The following is an 18,618-nucleotide window of genomic DNA, read 5'->3' as shown; positions in this document are numbered from 1 at the left end:
CTAACTGCTTCTACAGAAAGTCATAAACTGTTGCAAAGATCCATTTTATATAACCTAAATGGCAATACAGGAGTCCTTTTAATCATCTTCAATGAACTTCTTTTCCTATTCCCCACTGTGATTACTCTAAATTTTTCCTACTTCCTTAAACTTCCAACACATTTCAACAGATGAACTCTGTTTTTAATATCCTGAGATTGAGGCTATTTGTCCTGAATTCTTTTAAATCTCCTTAATCATACCTCAAAACTTTTCTTTGTCCTTCACCATTTTGGATTTAGTGAGCCAGAGTTCAAATTCCAGTTCTACCACATTATATGTGAGATAGTTTCATCTGATCACTTAACCTTTATGCCTCATTTTAATAATCTGAAAAATGAGGTGGTTCCATTAGATCAGTTTTAGGTTGACTTCAGAGGAAAATGTGGTCCTTCTCCTTGTCAAACTTAATTCTATAATACCTATATATACCTAATATAATATCTAATATATAATCCACTCTTTTTTTGTCTCCCCAATCACTCTTATTATTTCTTGTATCTTCATATATTTCCCTGTCATCTTCCTCTCTAGATATAATATATATAAAATATATTCCCCTAATCAAAAAAAGATCGCTTTTCTTCAATTAGAGAAATACAAGTATTATCCCATTTTTCTCTTCTCTGCTACATCTTTTTATAAAGAAAATCCTTATATTATTCACCAAACTCATTTTTTAAACCTCAAACTAACTCTCTCTCTCTCTCTCTCTCTCTCTCTCTCTCTCTCTCTCTCCTCACTCTCTTTCCTTCTCACTCTCTTTCATTCTCTCTCTCTTTTTTGGAGGCAGGGGGAGATGAGGCAATTGGAATTAAGTGACTTGTACAAGTAGTAAGTGTCTGAAACCAGATTTGAATTCATATTTCCAGCTTCCAGAGCCAGTGTTCTATTCATTGTGTCACCTACCTGCCCCAGCATTAAGAGGTCTCCAGTGCTCTGCTATTAACCAAATCAAATACCCTTGAATTCTCTACAGTAGACTACAACTTAATCTTTCCTCTTTTCTGTTTCCTCTCCTTGAATTCTCATACAACTTCCTATGACCCTTATAAACTTATCCATTCCTAAATGTTTCACCTATAATGTCTACAGCTCTCTCTTAAAGAGTGCCAGCCCATACTTATTTACTAAATATTTACTTTTAGATTTCTACCAATATTTTATATTGAACATGTTGAAAAGTATTTTAATCACATACAACCATATCTTCTTCTTGATTTTTCTTTTTGTCCACAGTGTATGTTACTATTTTTTTCATTAATCATACTTATTCAGCTAGATATGGATAAAAAAAATTACATTAGTTCTTCTTTTGCAAAAAGGCATCTTGAATCTGAGTCTCTGCTATTCATCTCCATTTCCACAATCTTGTTTCATTTTCTAATCAACATACAGGAAGATCATTAGTTGCTAAATTAATGGTCTTTTTCAAATATGTATTATTCTTGACTTTTCTGCAGCTCTAACAACACTGCCACCATATCAGCTTTTATACTCTCTTCTCTCTTAAGTTTTTAGGATATCCCTCTCTCCTGGTTATCAATTCCCATGGATTTAATTATTTGTCTCTATGCTATGATTCTCAAATTTACCATTCCAGCCCCAATATGTCTTCTGACTTCCAAAGTCCCATTTCCCACTGCCTTTTAGAGATTTTGAACTGTATGACCAATAGATCTCTTGAACTCAATAAGTCTAAAACTGAACACATTATTTTCCCCTTAAATTTTTCCTATTACTGTAGTGAGCAACATCATCCTTCCAGTCTCCCAGGCACCCAATTTAGGAATCATCCTGGATTGCTCACTGTCTCTTAGCCGTGATATCTGAGTTATTTCTAAGGCCTGTTGATTTATGGCACTTTATCTCTTTGGTCACTGCCACCAATCTAGAGCAGCCCCTCATAACTTCATACCTGGATAACTACACTAGTTTGCTGGTAAATCTGCCTGTCTCAGATCTCTTTTCAATTCAATTCATCTTCTACTCAGCCAACAAAGTGATTTTCCTAAAACTCAAGTCTGATTAAGTCTTCCACCACCTCTTACCCCCCAAAAAACCCCTCAAAACTCTAGTTCCTTCTCATTGCTTAGAGGAGTGAATACAAAATGATATTTGATATTCAAAACCCTTCATAATCTTGTCCCCTCCCATTTTTCTAGTGTTCTGGAAGTCTGAAGATCTTAGTCTTTAACAGTACTCTTAGATCCTGTGAATTAGAATCTAGGCTCTCTCACAGACAAGAAAATCCACCTCTCAAAGCCAGGCTCTTTCTTTGGCTTTCCCCCATGCCGATATTGTCTCCTTCTTCTGCTCAACTACTGAACTCCCTACTTTCTTTAAATCCTAAATAAAATTTCAGAAACTAGGCTTAACAAGAACTGTCATTTGTACTTTCCATGTCTCTGGGTAACATACATGAAGTACATAATCCATAAAAGTTACCAATTATCAACAACGAACTATAACAGTACTTCTTATTTTTTGGAGTTTCCAAAGTAGACATGTAAATTTTTTATGTTTCCCAGGACTTTTTCATGTTCTGAAGTAATAGTAGAAAGGAGAGAAAAAGGAGTATTAAAGAAAAAATAAAGCAGAAGTCGAGGCAATCAGTTTTAAAAATTCACTCATTAAGGGATAGAATTCCTGGCTTTCATCACCAAGAAGGCAAAGAAAAGATAATGTTCTACTGTAATAATTAAGACAGAGACAAGAGGGTGAAGAGAGGAGAGAAAATGGCTGAAAGATAAAAGCATAGAGAAATTGGCAATAATGGTGCCTCAAGGAACAGGAAGGGACTTAGAGCTGAGATTAGATATTTCACAAAAATGTTACTTGAATTATATCAAGATAATTTTATTTTTTAATTCATTTTGGACATACAGAATCACTTGTTTTATAATGGACAAGTAAATACATTTTTGGACAGATTGCAGAAACTACATTGATTTGTTGCTTACATTATATCCTAACAAAAGGATATGTAAATGTCCTATTAGTGATTTTTTTTCTTTATTGTGAACATATTGACTTCTAAGAATTGAGAAATAAGGAAAAGTAGATCTAAGGAAGAACAGTAGTCTAGGTAATATGAATAGAAAGGACTGGCTCTTTGATTTAAAGATTTGTCTTCCAACAATAGTCAAAGCTTACCTCTTGCAAATGAGACTCCTTTTTCTTTGCAGACAAATTTAAGTGCTTGTCAAGAATAGAATAATATTTCTCACTCTCTTTGTCAAACTTCTTCTTTCCATCCTGAGAAGGAAAAACAGAAGACATAACTTAAGAAAGAAAAAAAAAACACAACAAACATCCAAAATTAAGAATTAAGGAAATCTTAATCATTGACCATATGAAGTCACAAAGGCTGTTTTTTAAAATCTTTATTCTGATTATATTGACTATTTGAAAGAAAAGGAATTATGGCCTAGTCCATGGTAGGAATATAAGATTTCCCATATAAGAATTATGGGTTAAATTAGTTTGGTAAATTGCATTTACATGATTAAACTTCCACAGTCCTATCCTTTGATGTCTTACAATAGAAAGAAAATAAACATGTTTGTGAAGACTAGAACAGTGGAGGACAAGTTATGGCAGATCTAACCACACAGGAGAGATTCTGAATGTGGCCCTGACAACAGACTGTTTGTTTGCTGAGGAACAACCAAGCTAAGTGTGGAAAGGCTCAGCACCAGCAGTCTGGTCACATTGTGATTCATATTTTGGACATTGCAACTTGTGAAACAAAGACTACATATTGGCCCTTGGTCCAGTATGGCACCTTCTATTTCTTCAGTGACAATGGCAGAAAGGAAGAAAAAAATGGTAGACAAATGAGTTTTCAATTGTTTATGTAACTCTTTCTATTTTAGGTATGTGGCTCTTGTCCAATGACTGAGTAGACAAAACATGCCCTATAAAAGAGTAACTTAGTCTTATCTATCTCGCTATAAATGAAATCAGTATACAAAAGGAAATTCCAGCTAAATGAAAAAATGGTTCATAGCCTCTTCTAGAAGAATGGCAACAAGAATCATCACTTTACAAGATTCTTTGTCAACCCAAATTGTTACATTCATGCTAAGCATTTGAAAGAAAGATTAACATGAAGATAGTTATAATTCATATAACAATAGTTGTCAAGGATGAAGTAGAGAAATTCTACTTCAACTAGGTAAGAATTTACGAATTAAATCAGCACATGCCTTAATATTGGTGAATTCTATGCAAAGGTGGACCAAGGGAAAGATGGCCCCCCAAAAGATAAAAAACATGATTCAATAAGTGAGAATAGGGGATATCATTTACATATCATGAATCCTGTCTTAATAAAGAGTAAGGAGGCAATGGACATGAAAAGCACAAAATGAAAGAAAGAGAGAAAGGAGAAGGAGAGGAAGAAGGAAAAGAAGGATACGGAGGGGAAGGAGGAAGAAGAGGAGGCAGAGAAGTAGGAAGAAAAGGAGAAACAGAAGAAGAAGAAAAAAGAATAAAGAAATTTCAGTGGAAAAAATGCTGAATTTGTACTTAGAAGTCCTGTTTTCAAAGTATGGCTGTGTGATCAGAGGCAAAGTACTCAGGACTTGGGAATCTTTATTTTGAAAATCAGAGAGAAGGTAAACTGGAAAACTTCTAAGATGCCTTGCAACTCTGAATCTGTGATCCTGTATAGTGTACTAGTGGGCAAAGAAAGAGTAATTTCTGACCCAGATATTTGTGGGCGAGTCAGATTGCCAATTTAGGGCAAAGATCAAAGGAAAAGTTAGAAGAATAAAAAGAAAAAGACAAGGCAAGCAATGAAAATAGCTCAGATCTGCCCATTTTTAGGGAGGCAACTGCTTCTAAGAACAAGAAGTGAATAAAAACTGATCCAAAGATTCATGGCAATCTAAAAAAGCTAAACTGCATAAATAAACTAGCTTAACAAGGAAACCAGAAATAGCCTAGAAATTACAAACACATTCTTTTTTGGCCAAATGAAGAAAGATGGCAGTCAAAGTCAGTGATAGTTTATAATATAAACTTATTTACAAAAGCCTGTGGAATGGGATTCCATACGATGATGAGTAGCAACACCTCATAAAAAAAGAAAGGGTGACAGGAAAAAAGTTTCCAGAAAACTTGTCCAGAGACTAGATGAAATCAAATAAACTCAAGGGTATCTAAGGATGAAACCAGAATAAAAACAAAAGATGAAAGATAGATATGATCTATCACTTTTTCTAAAACATCTCACTTTCTCCAACATTAGCAGTGGAGCTGCCATTTTAACATCTCAGTCCCTGATGTCCTAAATGAGAAAATAGAAATGGCATTAAAGAAAATAAAGGAAGAAAAACCATGTAAGCTAGACCAAGTACCAACAAAAGATGTCCATGCTAAAGGTGATATAATTTTGAAGGTACAAAAGGATTGATTTGCAAGATATGTGAGAAAATGATAGTCATTTTAAAACATTTTAGATCCTATTATTTTTCAAAATACATTAGAAGAAAAAACACTGCCACCTCATATGCCTGTTTTTCTCTTTCTACAAAATTTTAAGAGAAGAATAGAGACGTGTTAAGGGCATTGTTAATAAAGTCTAAGTATGAAATTCGGATATATTCTATAGTAGAGAATATCAGATTCTATTTTGGTTATTGTTAGTTATAAAAGCGTATTTTTTATTATTATTATAATAACTTTTTATTGACAGAACCCATGCCAGGGTAATTTTTTACAACATTATCCCTTGCACTCACTTCTGTTCCGATTTTTCCCTTCTCTCCCTCCATCCCCTCCTCTAGATGGTAAGCAATCCTATACATGTTAAATATGTCACAGAATATTCTAGATACAATATATGTGTGCAAAACCGAATGGTTCTCTTGTTGCCCAGGGAGAATTGGATTTAGAAGGCAGAAATAACCCGGGAAGAAAAGCAAAAATGCAAACAGTTTACATTCATTTCCCAGTGTTCTTTCTTTGGTTGTAGCTGCTTCTGTCCATCCACTTCCATCAGAATACATCTTCATACAGTATAGTTGTTGAAGTATATAATGATCTGGTTCTGCTCATTTCACTTAGCATCAGTTTATGTAAGTCTCTCCAAAATTCTCTGTATTCATCCTACTGGTCATTTCTTACAGAACAATAATATTCCATAACATTCATATACCACAATTTACCCAACCATTCTCCAATTGATGGGCATCCATTCATTTTCCAGTTTCTAGCTGCTACAAACAGGGCTGGCCAAACATTTTGGCACACACAGGTCCCTTTCCCTTCTTTAGTATCTCTTTGGGGTATAAGCCCAGTAGTAGCACTGCTGGATCAAAGGGTATGCACAGTTTGATAACTTTTTGGGCATAATTCCAGATTGCTCTCCAGAATGGTTGGATTCGTTCACAACTCCACCAACAATGCATCAGTGTCCCAGTTTTCCTGCATCCCCTCCAATATTCATCATTATTTTTTCCTGTCATCTTAACCAATCTGACAGGTGTCTAGTGGTATCTCAGAGTTGTCTTAATTTGCATTTCTCTGATCAATAGTGATTTGGAACACTCTTTCATGTGAGTGGTAATAGTTTCAATTTCATCATCTGAAAATTGTCTGTTCATATCCTTTGACCATTTATCAATTGGAGAATGGCTTGATATAAAAGTGTATTTTATCTTTTAGAATAAAATGCTTCTGTGCAAAGGTTTTCCTTTATGAATATATGGCAAATTCATACAAAACTCCTTGAAAGATATAACAGATAACTTTATTTGTTGATTACTTGATTATTAATATCAAACAAGGCTTAAAAGTAGGAAGATGGAAGTTCTCCAAAGATGTCCGTCATAGTCATGGTAGACATCCAACCCAGAGTGTAAATGGAAGAGGGATTTTTCTTATAAATGGTTAAGATACTCTAGATCCCCCTGATTCTTCTATGATGACAGATTCTATCAAGTCCCAAAAATGTACAAAACATCCTACCTGAAATGTACAATTACAAAAAACAATTCAGTCTAACCATCCACCAAAGAATAAAGAATTGGATTTAGAATGCCTAGCATCTAGACAATGCTGAAGAAATCAAGTTATGGGTTTTGCAAAGGCAAATGGAAAGGTACCTGGTAGGGTAAATTGTGGTATATTACCTAAGAAGAGCTGTGCAGGAGAAAGAGCACCAAAAATGTTATCTGAATCCCATAGACACTCCCTCCCAGCTCTGAAAAGGATTAAGGGAAAGTATTTTCTCATATCTCTTCTATAGGCCCAAGCTTGTTCTCTGTAATTGACATTTGTTTTTGATTGTTGTGATTTTTTTCTTTGCATTTACATTACTATTAAAGATATTGGGTATGTTGTCTTCCTGGCTCTAAGCAATAATTTAATATCTTGATCAGGTACAAGAGAAGAATAGTTGCTTATCTGCATTGGCAGAGAAAATTGCCTCACCAAAGATCCCCCCTACATTAGTGAAATCATCATTCCCCAACTATCTCTATGTCATTTCAACTGCTCTTCAGCCTCTACCTCTAACTTGTTATCCTGGGCTCTTGGTAAGCATTCAAACTCATTTTGTCCAATTTCAGGACCAAAACTCCATTTAAAATTTTTCTTGATGCAATGCTGCTGGAGCATAAATATTCTTCTCATCACCATCTCTAATTTTCTAGCTTTAGCTCTGGAAAGAGTAATGAAATCAACATGATTTTTTTCTTAAAAATACATGCCATTACTAAATTTACTAAATTACTAAAATTACTAAAAGTAATTAGTGACCCTATAATTTGAACTGGAATGGAAGGGGAAATTTTCTTCAGGAGGATGGAACTGGGCAAGAAACTATGGAATTTGGATGTCATCTAAAGGAAAGTGATCCAATTAGGGAGGGAATTCCACATAAAAATTCTCAGATAAGGGTTTGGTATTCAAGATGTGAAGGTACAGAATAGATATATAAACATACAAACACACACACATATAAACATATATACATGACAAAGCCATTCCCTAATAGATAAATAGTTAATGGATATGACCAAACAATTCTTTAAAGAGAAAATGCAAACTTTTAACAACTATGTAAAAGATTCCTCCAAATGATTAGTAAGAGAAATGCAACTCAAAAGAAACTGAGCTTCCAACTGAAATTGTGCAAAATGGAGGGGAGAAAAGAAAAATGACAACAATAATTAATATTGAAGGACTTGTGGAAGAATACAATAGATACAGCAGTGTGTTGTTGATGGAGTTGTGAATCAGTATAATCATTTTGGAAAGCATTTTGGTATTATGTAAATAAAGTACTAAAATATTCATATCCTTTGACTCAGAGATTTCATCACTAAAAATCATACACCAAGAAGACTGTTGATAAGAAAAACATTCTCATTTACATCAAAATATTTGTAGCAACACTTTTTTGTGATAGCAACAAATGGATGAATAATGTTAAATAGTAGGAACATTCAGAGGATGTGTGTGATCACAAAAGGATATGGAAAAATGTAATGAGTAGAACATTTTCTTTAATAATTATAAGGTAATATGAAGATATATTTTGGATCTTAAGGCTAATAAGGATTGAGGAGCATGGAACTGATCTGACAGGCAATGGAGAGATATTGTGTCTTGGTGAAAATTATGGTTTAAGAAAATGCACCCGACAAGGGCATGCAGGACAAATTAGAAGGAAAGGAGGCCAAAAACAAAAAAGACAAAACAACTTAATTAGTATAAAGTTTATAGTAGTGCAGGCAAAACTAGTGAGAACCTAATCTAGAATGTTGGAAATAACCATTTTTTTTTCCTTTTGATTTTGAAACAAGATTTTCTTCAAATTTTTTTTCTCTCATGCTATAAAGAAAAAAGTTCATAGACAGTAGCAAATTTTGAATAGTTTATGTGTAATTACATTTCACAAGTCTTGTAGTTTAACTTCCATTTAATGATAAAGCAACAAATAAATCAGTTTTTTTCCCCCCAAGTGAGATGGAAATAGGACATGTTCCTTCCAGGAACTATTCAAAATTTGCTACTTTCTATGGCTCATTTTCTTTTCTTAATAGCAAAAAGTGAGTGAGTCAGTGTAATCAAATAGAAAGAGCATCCAGAATCACAATGAAGAGACATGGATTCAATTCCAAGTCATAACATTTCTTATCATGTGTGATTTTGGGAAAGTCACAGTTTCTTCATCTGGAGCAAAGGAGATAATAATAACACTTGTATAATCTTCCTCCTGGGGTTACTGTAAAAATAAAATGAAAATTTAAGAAAAAGCATTTTGTGAATCACTACATATATGGGACCTAATATTATGATGAATATACAAAATTACATCTCTTGGTAACATTAACTGCCCAACTCCACAGAATTCCAGAAAGAGATAATAATTTTCTATCAGTGGGCTTAAAAAAATAAAAGTCTATTGGTATCCAAGTATTTATGGTTAGATAGCTCCCTTTATATAGTGTGATACACAAATCAACTTTTCTTCTCTCTTTCAATTGGGGACTCAAACTTCCTTTCTCACTATTAAGGAAATGCAAAGGAAGTAAGTCCCAGAAGAAAGGAGAACATACAGCTGGTGAGACTACACTGACATCTTTGTTTTCAGTTAGTGTTTGATGGCAGTTTTAAAGATGCTGCTTCAGTGCCAGCCCATTGGGAATTCTGGCACAACAAAAATCATTTCAGAAGTTTCTTGTGAAAATGTTGGTTTCTCATACCACCAAATCAAAAAAGACCTATCTAACCAGAGATTCTATGATTGGGTGATCAAACAATAAAAATATTTTACAGGCCTGCCTAACATAAATTGTTATTGCAACTCAGGTACCAAAGGACACAAAGTGATTGTCAATCCATAGCTCTATTAAGTCTTTTGTAAAAGGGCAAGGAGTAGTCATGACCATGGAAAGATAATGTATAGAAACCCATTGTAACAGAAAAAAAAATGATACCCAGAGTTTGAACTCCAGAATAACAGTGTGTGTGCTCTAGGGCATCTAGGTGGCACAGCTGATAGAGTGCCAGTCTGGGAGTCAAGAAGACTCATCTTCCTGAGTTCAAATCTGGTCTCAAAGATTTATTTCCAGTGTGACCCCAAGCAAGTCATTTAACTGTTTTGTCTCAATTCTCTCCTCTCTAATATAAACTAGAAAAAGAAATGGCAGACCAGTTCAGTTTCTTTGCCAAGAATGCCCCAAAATGGAGTCACCAAGACTCAAGATAGGACTGAAAAAAAAAAAAATGACAAAACAACAAGCAGTATTCTTGGCGGAATCATTTGACTAATTCTCAATCACTTAAGTTACCATTTCTTTATATAACAAATAAAGGTACTAGGTGAAATAATTTCTAAGGATTAGCTCTAAAATTTGGTAATTTAAAAATATCATACTTGTAAACAAACAAAATGATTTCACACCAAATTAGTAAGTGTTTCAGAGTCAATGTGGTGGTTTATTATGTATATTCAATAATAGTTTAAGTCAAAGAAAACCTTATATGTTAATGGTTCTGTGGGAAACCAGAGCCACACAAAATAGGAAAATGCAGATAATCTGACAGTTAAATAATAACTATCTTATGATATTTTTACAATTATAAATTTTAATATAGTTTCATATGTACTAATAACACAAATGAGCATAAGGACAGTGTCCTCTTACAGCAATAGCTTTACAAATTTTTCTCTATTATTTGCAGGTATACATAAAGCATTTCATTACACAGAAAGTGATCTTCCTAAAGAATAGGTATGACCATATAACTCTTCTACTCAAACTCTAATAGTTCCCTATCACCTAGAGAATCATATATAAAATTGTCTGGTTTTCAAAGCTCTTTATAAACTGGTCCCTTCCTACATTTCCAGCCTTTTTTCTACATCATCACATACTCTTCCATCAAAGGGTACTGTTAACCTTGCTGGTTTTCAAATAATCTACTCCATCTCTCAACTCTCAGCACTTTTCATTGGCAGTCCTCCAGGTAAGGAATTCTTGCCCACCCTTGATGTCATTGCCTTCCTTTTATCCCAGAAAAAAAAATCTCACCTTCTGCAATCCCTCTTTAATTTTTCAGTGTCTTTCCTCGCTTTATTAGTTATAATTTGTCCTGTATAACTCTTGACTGTACATAGTTATTTGCATTTTATTGCCCTTGAGAGTTGTGAACTTCCCTCCTTTGTACCTCCAGTGCTCAGAATAGTGCTGGGAATAAATAAATATTTACTGACTGACCAACATTTAGAGTGAATGATGCTGGGAAAAATATTCATCTCTCCATTTGTTGTTCAATCTTTTCCTGACACCATTTTTGAGGTTTCCTTGACAAAAACACCAGAGTGGTTTGCTATTGTCTTTTTTTTTTACATATGAGAAACTCAAGCAAATGGGTAAATAACTTGTACAGGGTCACATAGCTAGTAAATGTCTGAGGTTAGATTTGAACTCAATAAGATGAGTCTTCTTGATTCTAAGCCCAGAGTTTTGTTTTGTTTATTCCACTGTGCTACCCAGCTCTGAATACAAGTATTCAATTTTAGATAAAGAGGAAGAATTACATCATAGAGGAATGCTCTGATTAAGCATTCTGAATCTCTGAATTTTTTCTGTGTACATAATGCACAAAGGAAGGTGAAATAAATATTTCCACAAATAAACCTATGTGTCTGCTTGAACACTGGAGGGCTCCAAAGATAAGGAAGAGAAAGAATCTATTTTTTCATAAAACCACGCTAGAATTAGAATTGTTTTTTTTTTTTTTTTAAGGCCATCTATTTTAATTTTCTGCCTCTATGAAGAGCACAGTTTTATTTTTTAATATCTATTTTAATGGACATTTTACCAAGGACATAAATATCAGATGTAATTTCCCTCCCCAAAATGAGAAAATATATTTAAAATTTCTATCTCCCACTTACAAAGTTCAGCCTAATTTCTACCATATAGTATATTTTCCCACACAACTATTTATGATACTATTGTGAGGATAACTTTTATTTGAATACTAACACTGGAAATAGTTATACTGAAAAAATAAAAACATGTTGATGATTAGTACTATATTTTCTTTTAAAAAATCATCATATAAAGGAAGTAAAAGTTAATTTTATTTAATTTCAACCAGAATGTTCTAGCTGTTGGTTACTACTTCACACTGACTAAAATTATGATAACTTATTAAATAAGCATACAAAATTCAACCACTATTACCAAAGAATATAAAAAGGAGAAATGGAAATTAGAAAAATAAAACACACAATTAAAAATATTCAATGAAAGATTGTAACAGAAATATGTGTATAATAGGAACGTTTTCTTTCAGAGGTTATATGATCTCTAATTAGTCCACAGAATCATCTGTCATTGTAATTAAGTCTTTCAGAATTATTGAATATCCTTTAAAAATTGTTTTCTTGTGGTTAGAAAATGTCATGATGTCAAAATAATAATAGTCTATGTTTAGCTTTCTTGTTTGGGGCTTGCAAAGTACATTTGTAATAAGTATATCCTTTCAAAAATCAGCCTGAAGATCATGGTGTGAGGAAGGAAGATCAGCTGCAAAGAACATCATTAACACCACAGGAATTTATTCTGGGGAGTTTTAGAGATTACAAAATTCTCCTCAGAAGATCCTCTAAAGAAGATAAATAGACTATTGAATGACTAACTAGCAAAAGCTTTCTTCTATCAGCCCTGGTAGCTGAAGAAAGAGAGGGATGAGTCATTCTGTTAAATAAGTTTGCCAGGCAGAAGCAATTCAGAGAAAGGAAATAGATCCAAAATAGGGCATCATATAACTTTAGATATTGTCTAAATTGTTCTTGCTTGGTGGAAATGGTCATAAGAACAATAATGAAACTGAGAATCAGCTTTTACTTCATATAAGTTGAATGGTGAAATGAAAAAGTTTGAAAAGTCTTGGCCCTTTCCACAAAGAAAAGCTAAGAGGCATCAAGTTTACTGAATTGATACCTAAGTCTGGTACCAACTAAGAGGTGCCTGAGGCAATGCCTGAAATAATGGGAAAGCAGTCAGCAGAGGAGAGCATTTCCAGAAGCACTGGGTAGCTTCAAATATACAAAGGAGAAAAAAGCTGAATTGTTTTAGACACAACATGAGAATGGAATGCATCCCAGGCTATCCCAATGGTCTTGACTTTTGTCTTGCTATTGGACTTCAGTAACTCTGAAGGAGGAGAGTTAAGTCTAAAGACTGTGCAGCTCTGATTCATTTAAATCTAATTCACTAAAAAGTCAAGACCTCAACCTCCATTTGTCAATGGTCTTCTTCAAAAACAAAGGATGAACAGCAAAAAGGAACGATAGAAAAAAAAAAAAAGGAACCACCAGAAATCAACCAGGAGCTAGGGCTAATAAAATGGCTTGGAAAGATTCCAATTCAAAATTAATCTTTTAAACTGCTTAAAAATATGAATTTATAAATAATTTAGGTTTGTTAAAAATTAAAAATTGTAGTATCTCAGTAAGTAGAAATCAGCTTTTGCATATAGGTTTTTCCTTACCTAAAAAGGTGAATATCACTGAATGAAAGAGGTTTTGTTTTGTTTTGGTTTGGTTTGATTTTTGTTGAAAGGGCACTTTTCAGAATAATATTTTTAAATGTATAAAATAACATGGGCAGGATTACAAAGGAAACTATGTCAAAATACAATTAGAAAATATATATATTTTAAAAGTTCATGGACCCCAGGTTAAGAATTTTTAAACTACTAATAGCATTACTCAAATACATTATAGGATTCATAGGTTCATACTTTTGAGCTTAAAGGAACCTCAAAAGATACCCAACTCCATTTCCCTACAGACCTCAAACAGATAGTAACTTCTTCAAGGTCAGACAACTAGTAAGTAGTAGATCTAGCATTTGAATTTAGGTCCTCCAACTTTAAATTCAAGTTCTTTTCAATATTTTGATCTGAACCAAAAGGCAGGAATACATATAGAAAGAAGATGTAGTATGAAAGATGTGAAATTTCAGATAGTCATGGCATAAAAATCATAAGATAAATCTGCCAGATAAAAATCAAAAATAAAATTTTAGGTGAAATTTGAAAAAAATATATAATAAATTAGATATGTATATACATATAGAGGCATGATTAACATAAAGAATAAGGTTATAATATATATTGCTAGGCAAGCGAGAAATGGCTGAATCCCATGACCTAACAATAGCTAAGCTAATGGAACAAAGTAGAAATGATTGGGTATAGAGGAGGGAAAGATGAAAATAGGTGATTTGAAGAAAATATTCTGAAATGGCTCTTAAGAGGATAAAATATTTTCTGTCAGCTTTCTTTTTCATCCCAAGAAACCCAATCCTAACTTATGCCAGTCACTTAAATACACTACTTAGTTAAGTCTTAAAAAAAAAAATAAACCAGTTACTTTCTGGGTTTTCCTATTATAGTACAGTTTCTGAGCCTCAATTTCTCAGGAAAATAAATGTATCTAAGGGCAATGTAAATGATCACTGACTTTCCTTCCAACTTTAATATTCTCTAATTTCTCAATATCTACAGTTCCTACTTGAGTAATAATCTATTGCCGTTACTTTCATGTCACATAATAATGGCTAGGATCAAATGAGGTAATGTGGGGAAAACATTATGGAAACCTCAATACCACTAGAACATGTCAAACCATAAATGACACTGGGAAAGATTGCCTGCTGTCAAGATTAGCCATGTCACCCTAGATGTAAGAAGGCAAGCTTATAAAGGACTTGGATAATGTATTGAGTCTATAACAACACACATAGCCCCAATTTAATTGTATTTTAGCTAGTCTCTCAATGAAGATTTGCATATGGAATATGGAATGCTTTTCTCTGTGCCTACACAAAATGAAATAGTACTAAAATCTCTAATGAGATTCATAAAAATAGCCAATAAGTTTTTGTAAGATATTAAAAATTCCCCTTTTTCTCCCAATGGAGGGGATTTCCTTTGCTTTACAAGAACACCTTGTCTGTAAAGACACAGCCAAAAGCTATGAGTATGTCTGTACTTACTAGATGGGAAGTTCTTGGCAAAGAAGGCTGAGGGGATTTTCCTGTTGTACTCTCTTTCCTTACAGCCAGTTCTTCTTTGAACTCTTTTTGGTAGCAGCAGGCCTCTGTTTAATATTGGGTGAGAATCTCTGCCCAAATTTACTGAGGATTTTAGTTCAGGTCAAAGGGTCTCTCTGATCCTGAAATAATTGGGTTTTAAAACTGGTAACATATTTGAAAACTAATTGTAAATTTTAAAGAATGATGTAGACAATGTATAATGGTCAATATTTGAAAGTTTTTGTTATTAATTTTACAAAATTTATTCTTGTGACATACATATATACAGTCCAGTAAACAGTACTATGATTTAGGCCCATAATTGGAGAGGAGGTTGGACTGTATAAGAAGTTGAGCAGTACTTTTAAAGATCTCAAGATACTTCCCCAATGCAAAGACCCATAGTTTCAACACAGATATTCAGTCAATTATTCTGTATGGTCATAAAATATGATTTCTCCAAAAAAAAAAAAAAAAAAAAAAGAATGCCTTCAAGGTTACACAGAACTGGTTCAAAGGGAAGTAAACCTCCTGAGTAAAACAGTATGCAAAATAAGTGAATGTTGTTATGTGGCAAGAACCACCATCATAAAACAAGACTAATTGAATGCTGTGAAAGAAGACAATAGAAGAAGACACAGACCTCTTCTCCTTCCCCTAAGTACTTGTTGCTTTGCAGAAGCAAAGGGTCTCAAGAGATGGAACAGTACCTAGAATGCTTGCATCTGTATATTATTATTGGCTTTTTTCCTAAATAAAAATCTTTGTTATAAAGGATGATCCCTGAAAGAAAAAAAGTAATATGAGGAGAGAAAAAATTCAGGTGATGTAAAAATAAATGATTTAAATAAAATGACTTTAAAAAAATGTAAATGGCCCAAAGGGTAATATTTTTCATAATGATCTATTTCAAGAAATGGTCATATAAGACATCTTCAAACAAATGTATAATCAGAAAAGGAGATGAAATTGGTTATAAGTAAGAGTAATGGTGAAACAATGGAAAGCTTAAAAATTACAAATGGAAAAATATCTTGAGGAAAGATTCTAACATATTGGGTTTCTGAAGGAAATTCAAAAGAACATGGCCAAAAATCATATAGGATAAGAAGCCTTTAAAAGGTTGTATTCTGTCTAAATGGAAGACTAATTGCTATAAATGATCTCAACTAATTGCTATAAATGATCTCACTGATTTATTGAAGTACTGGAAGAGTATCTTAGGATTTAGTGCAGGAAAGACATCAGTGATCAACTAATTTAACTACTTTATTTTATTAATGCACTATCTTGTCTGCCTAGCTACTATATTTAGTTGGTTTTAGACCAGATTATACTTTATATCCTATCCAGTCATCCACTACAGAGTACTATTTTCTTTCCTTCCCTCTCCTTTCTCTTGCTCTGAGCATGACAATCAAATCAATACTACCAGCTTTTGGAAGAGATATATCAATAAATCAATAATATATCTATGGATAAACTCATCAAAAGTAAAAAAAATTGGTTGTTTGATGTCAAAGTGACAAACTCAAGTCTGAATGAAGACTGCATAATATCAAAAAGAGCTAAGTCTTATAATTATCTGTTTATTGATTAATTAAGGACATATTAGAATCCAGCTTCCTATCCACTGAACCACACTGTCATTGATGCAGACTGGAGAATCCACATTGATCAAATCATAGATTTGGAAATGGAAAGCATTTTGCAAATCCAAAACAAAAGGGACATAAAAATATCAGTTTATATAATTATGAAAGGCCTACAATAAAGGGATAAAGAGAGTAAAACAGAAACAAAAATGAAGGAAGAAAAATACACAACTTAGACATTAAATTTGAAGGCTAGATAGTAAAATACTATTTTCTGTTCACCTGGTTCTATGACACAAGGTTTAATTCAAAATATCAGTTCCTATTCACCGATTTGACCTTTTTTATTTCAGCCAACTATACAATGTTGTAATTGAGCAGTAGGTCTATACTTATAGTTTAATTAGTTTTGTACATCATCATTACTCTGTATTTAAGAAATTCCTTCATGTTATCATATAAACATGATGCATTCCAGTAAGAATACTTGTGAAGTGCATGGGAAGTCTGTGTAGTGTAGTATTCCTCTTTGGCCCCTTGGTAAACAGATCCACTCAGAGTCCAGATGTAATTTTGCTAGCTAAATGAAGATTGTTCACATGCTAATCAAAACTTAATGGAAATATTCTGCCATGGCACCTTAATTCCACAGAGTATATTTACTTTACAATGTTTAAAATGAAGAATAGGAAAAAAAATGATACTTTAAAATTTTAATAGAATTTCCATGTTAAGAATACAAAGTACAGATTATTATTTTAAAGTATTTTGTATTTTGTACTTTGTATTCTTAACATGGAAATTCTACTAAAATTTTAAAGTTCTAATGGTGAATGACATGACTACTGACTTTGAGTTGAAATTCTACTTCATTTACTTACTGTAATATCCTTATATATCCATCCTACTCACATACACTACCTCATATAAGTGATCCTTTTTAAGTCAACATACATCACTGAGACTCAGTTTCTTCATCTGAAAAATTAAGATCTTAGATTAAGTGATTACTGTGGTTACTTTGAGCTTTAAATCTATGATCTTGTATATCAAATTTTATTATACTGACTCTTGCTAACTGTAAGCAACTGATAGTTCTCCATATTCAGGTTTACATTTTTGTAAACAGTGGTTTATAGGTGTGTTAATAAAGATTTTGTGTGCATCTTAGTATCTTGAATCCCAAATATTTGACAAGGTTTTTAGCTTTTTGAAATGGAATTTCTCCAACTCCTCCTATTGGGTTTAATTAATATTACATAGAAATGCTGACTATTGATTTATTTTTTATCCTGCAATTTTGCTGGTTATTGTTTTAAATTAATTTTGAGTTTTGTTATTTCAAGGTAATTTTTAATTAACTTACTAGAGTTGTTAGTATAGCACCACATCATCTACAAAACATGAAAAAATTTCTTTACTTATGCTTATTCCCTTAATTTCTTTTTCTTGTCTTATTGCATTTATAAGCATTTCCAGAACTGTTAAATGAAAACGGTAACAAAGGACACCCCTCATATCTTCATCACTAATCTTATTGAAAAGGATTCTAGTTTATCCTCATTGCATATTTTAAGAATCCAGTCTCAGAAGAAACTGAGCAAGCCCTGAATAAAGTCCTAAAGAAAAAGACCCCAGCACCAAATGTATCACCAAGTTAATTCTAGCAAACAATAAAAGAACAACTAATTCCATTACTACATAAACTGTTTTCAAAAATAGCAAAAGAATAAATCCAAAATTCCTTCTATGATACAGATATGGTGCTAATATATAAATCAAGGACAGTCAAGAGAAAGAGAACTATAGATAATATCTCCAATGAATATTAATGCAAATGTATAAAAATACTAGCAAAAAGATTAAAATAGCATCACAAAGATTATGCATTAAGATTGGGCTAAATT

At 32.9% G+C, this 18,618-nt stretch overlaps 1 protein-coding gene across 1 annotated transcript in view; it reads right to left on the bottom strand.

Annotated features, from left to right (window-relative positions):
- The window catches only part of ARHGAP42 (Rho GTPase activating protein 42), a 384,162-nt gene that overhangs the window by 118,515 nt on the left and 247,029 nt on the right, over nt 1-18,618 (bottom strand). The window contains exon 5 of the mRNA XM_003764271.4: nt 3,196-3,297. Coding sequence (XP_003764319.1) covers nt 3,196-3,297 — 102 coding nt within the window. The remainder of the gene's footprint in view (nt 1-3,195; nt 3,298-18,618) is intronic.

This window comes from Sarcophilus harrisii, chromosome 3 (assembly GCF_902635505.1).
Source record: "Sarcophilus harrisii chromosome 3, mSarHar1.11, whole genome shotgun sequence".
NCBI classification, from domain to species: Eukaryota; Metazoa; Chordata; class Mammalia; order Dasyuromorphia; family Dasyuridae; genus Sarcophilus; species Sarcophilus harrisii.
This window is presented reverse-complemented; position numbering and strand designations above follow the sequence as displayed.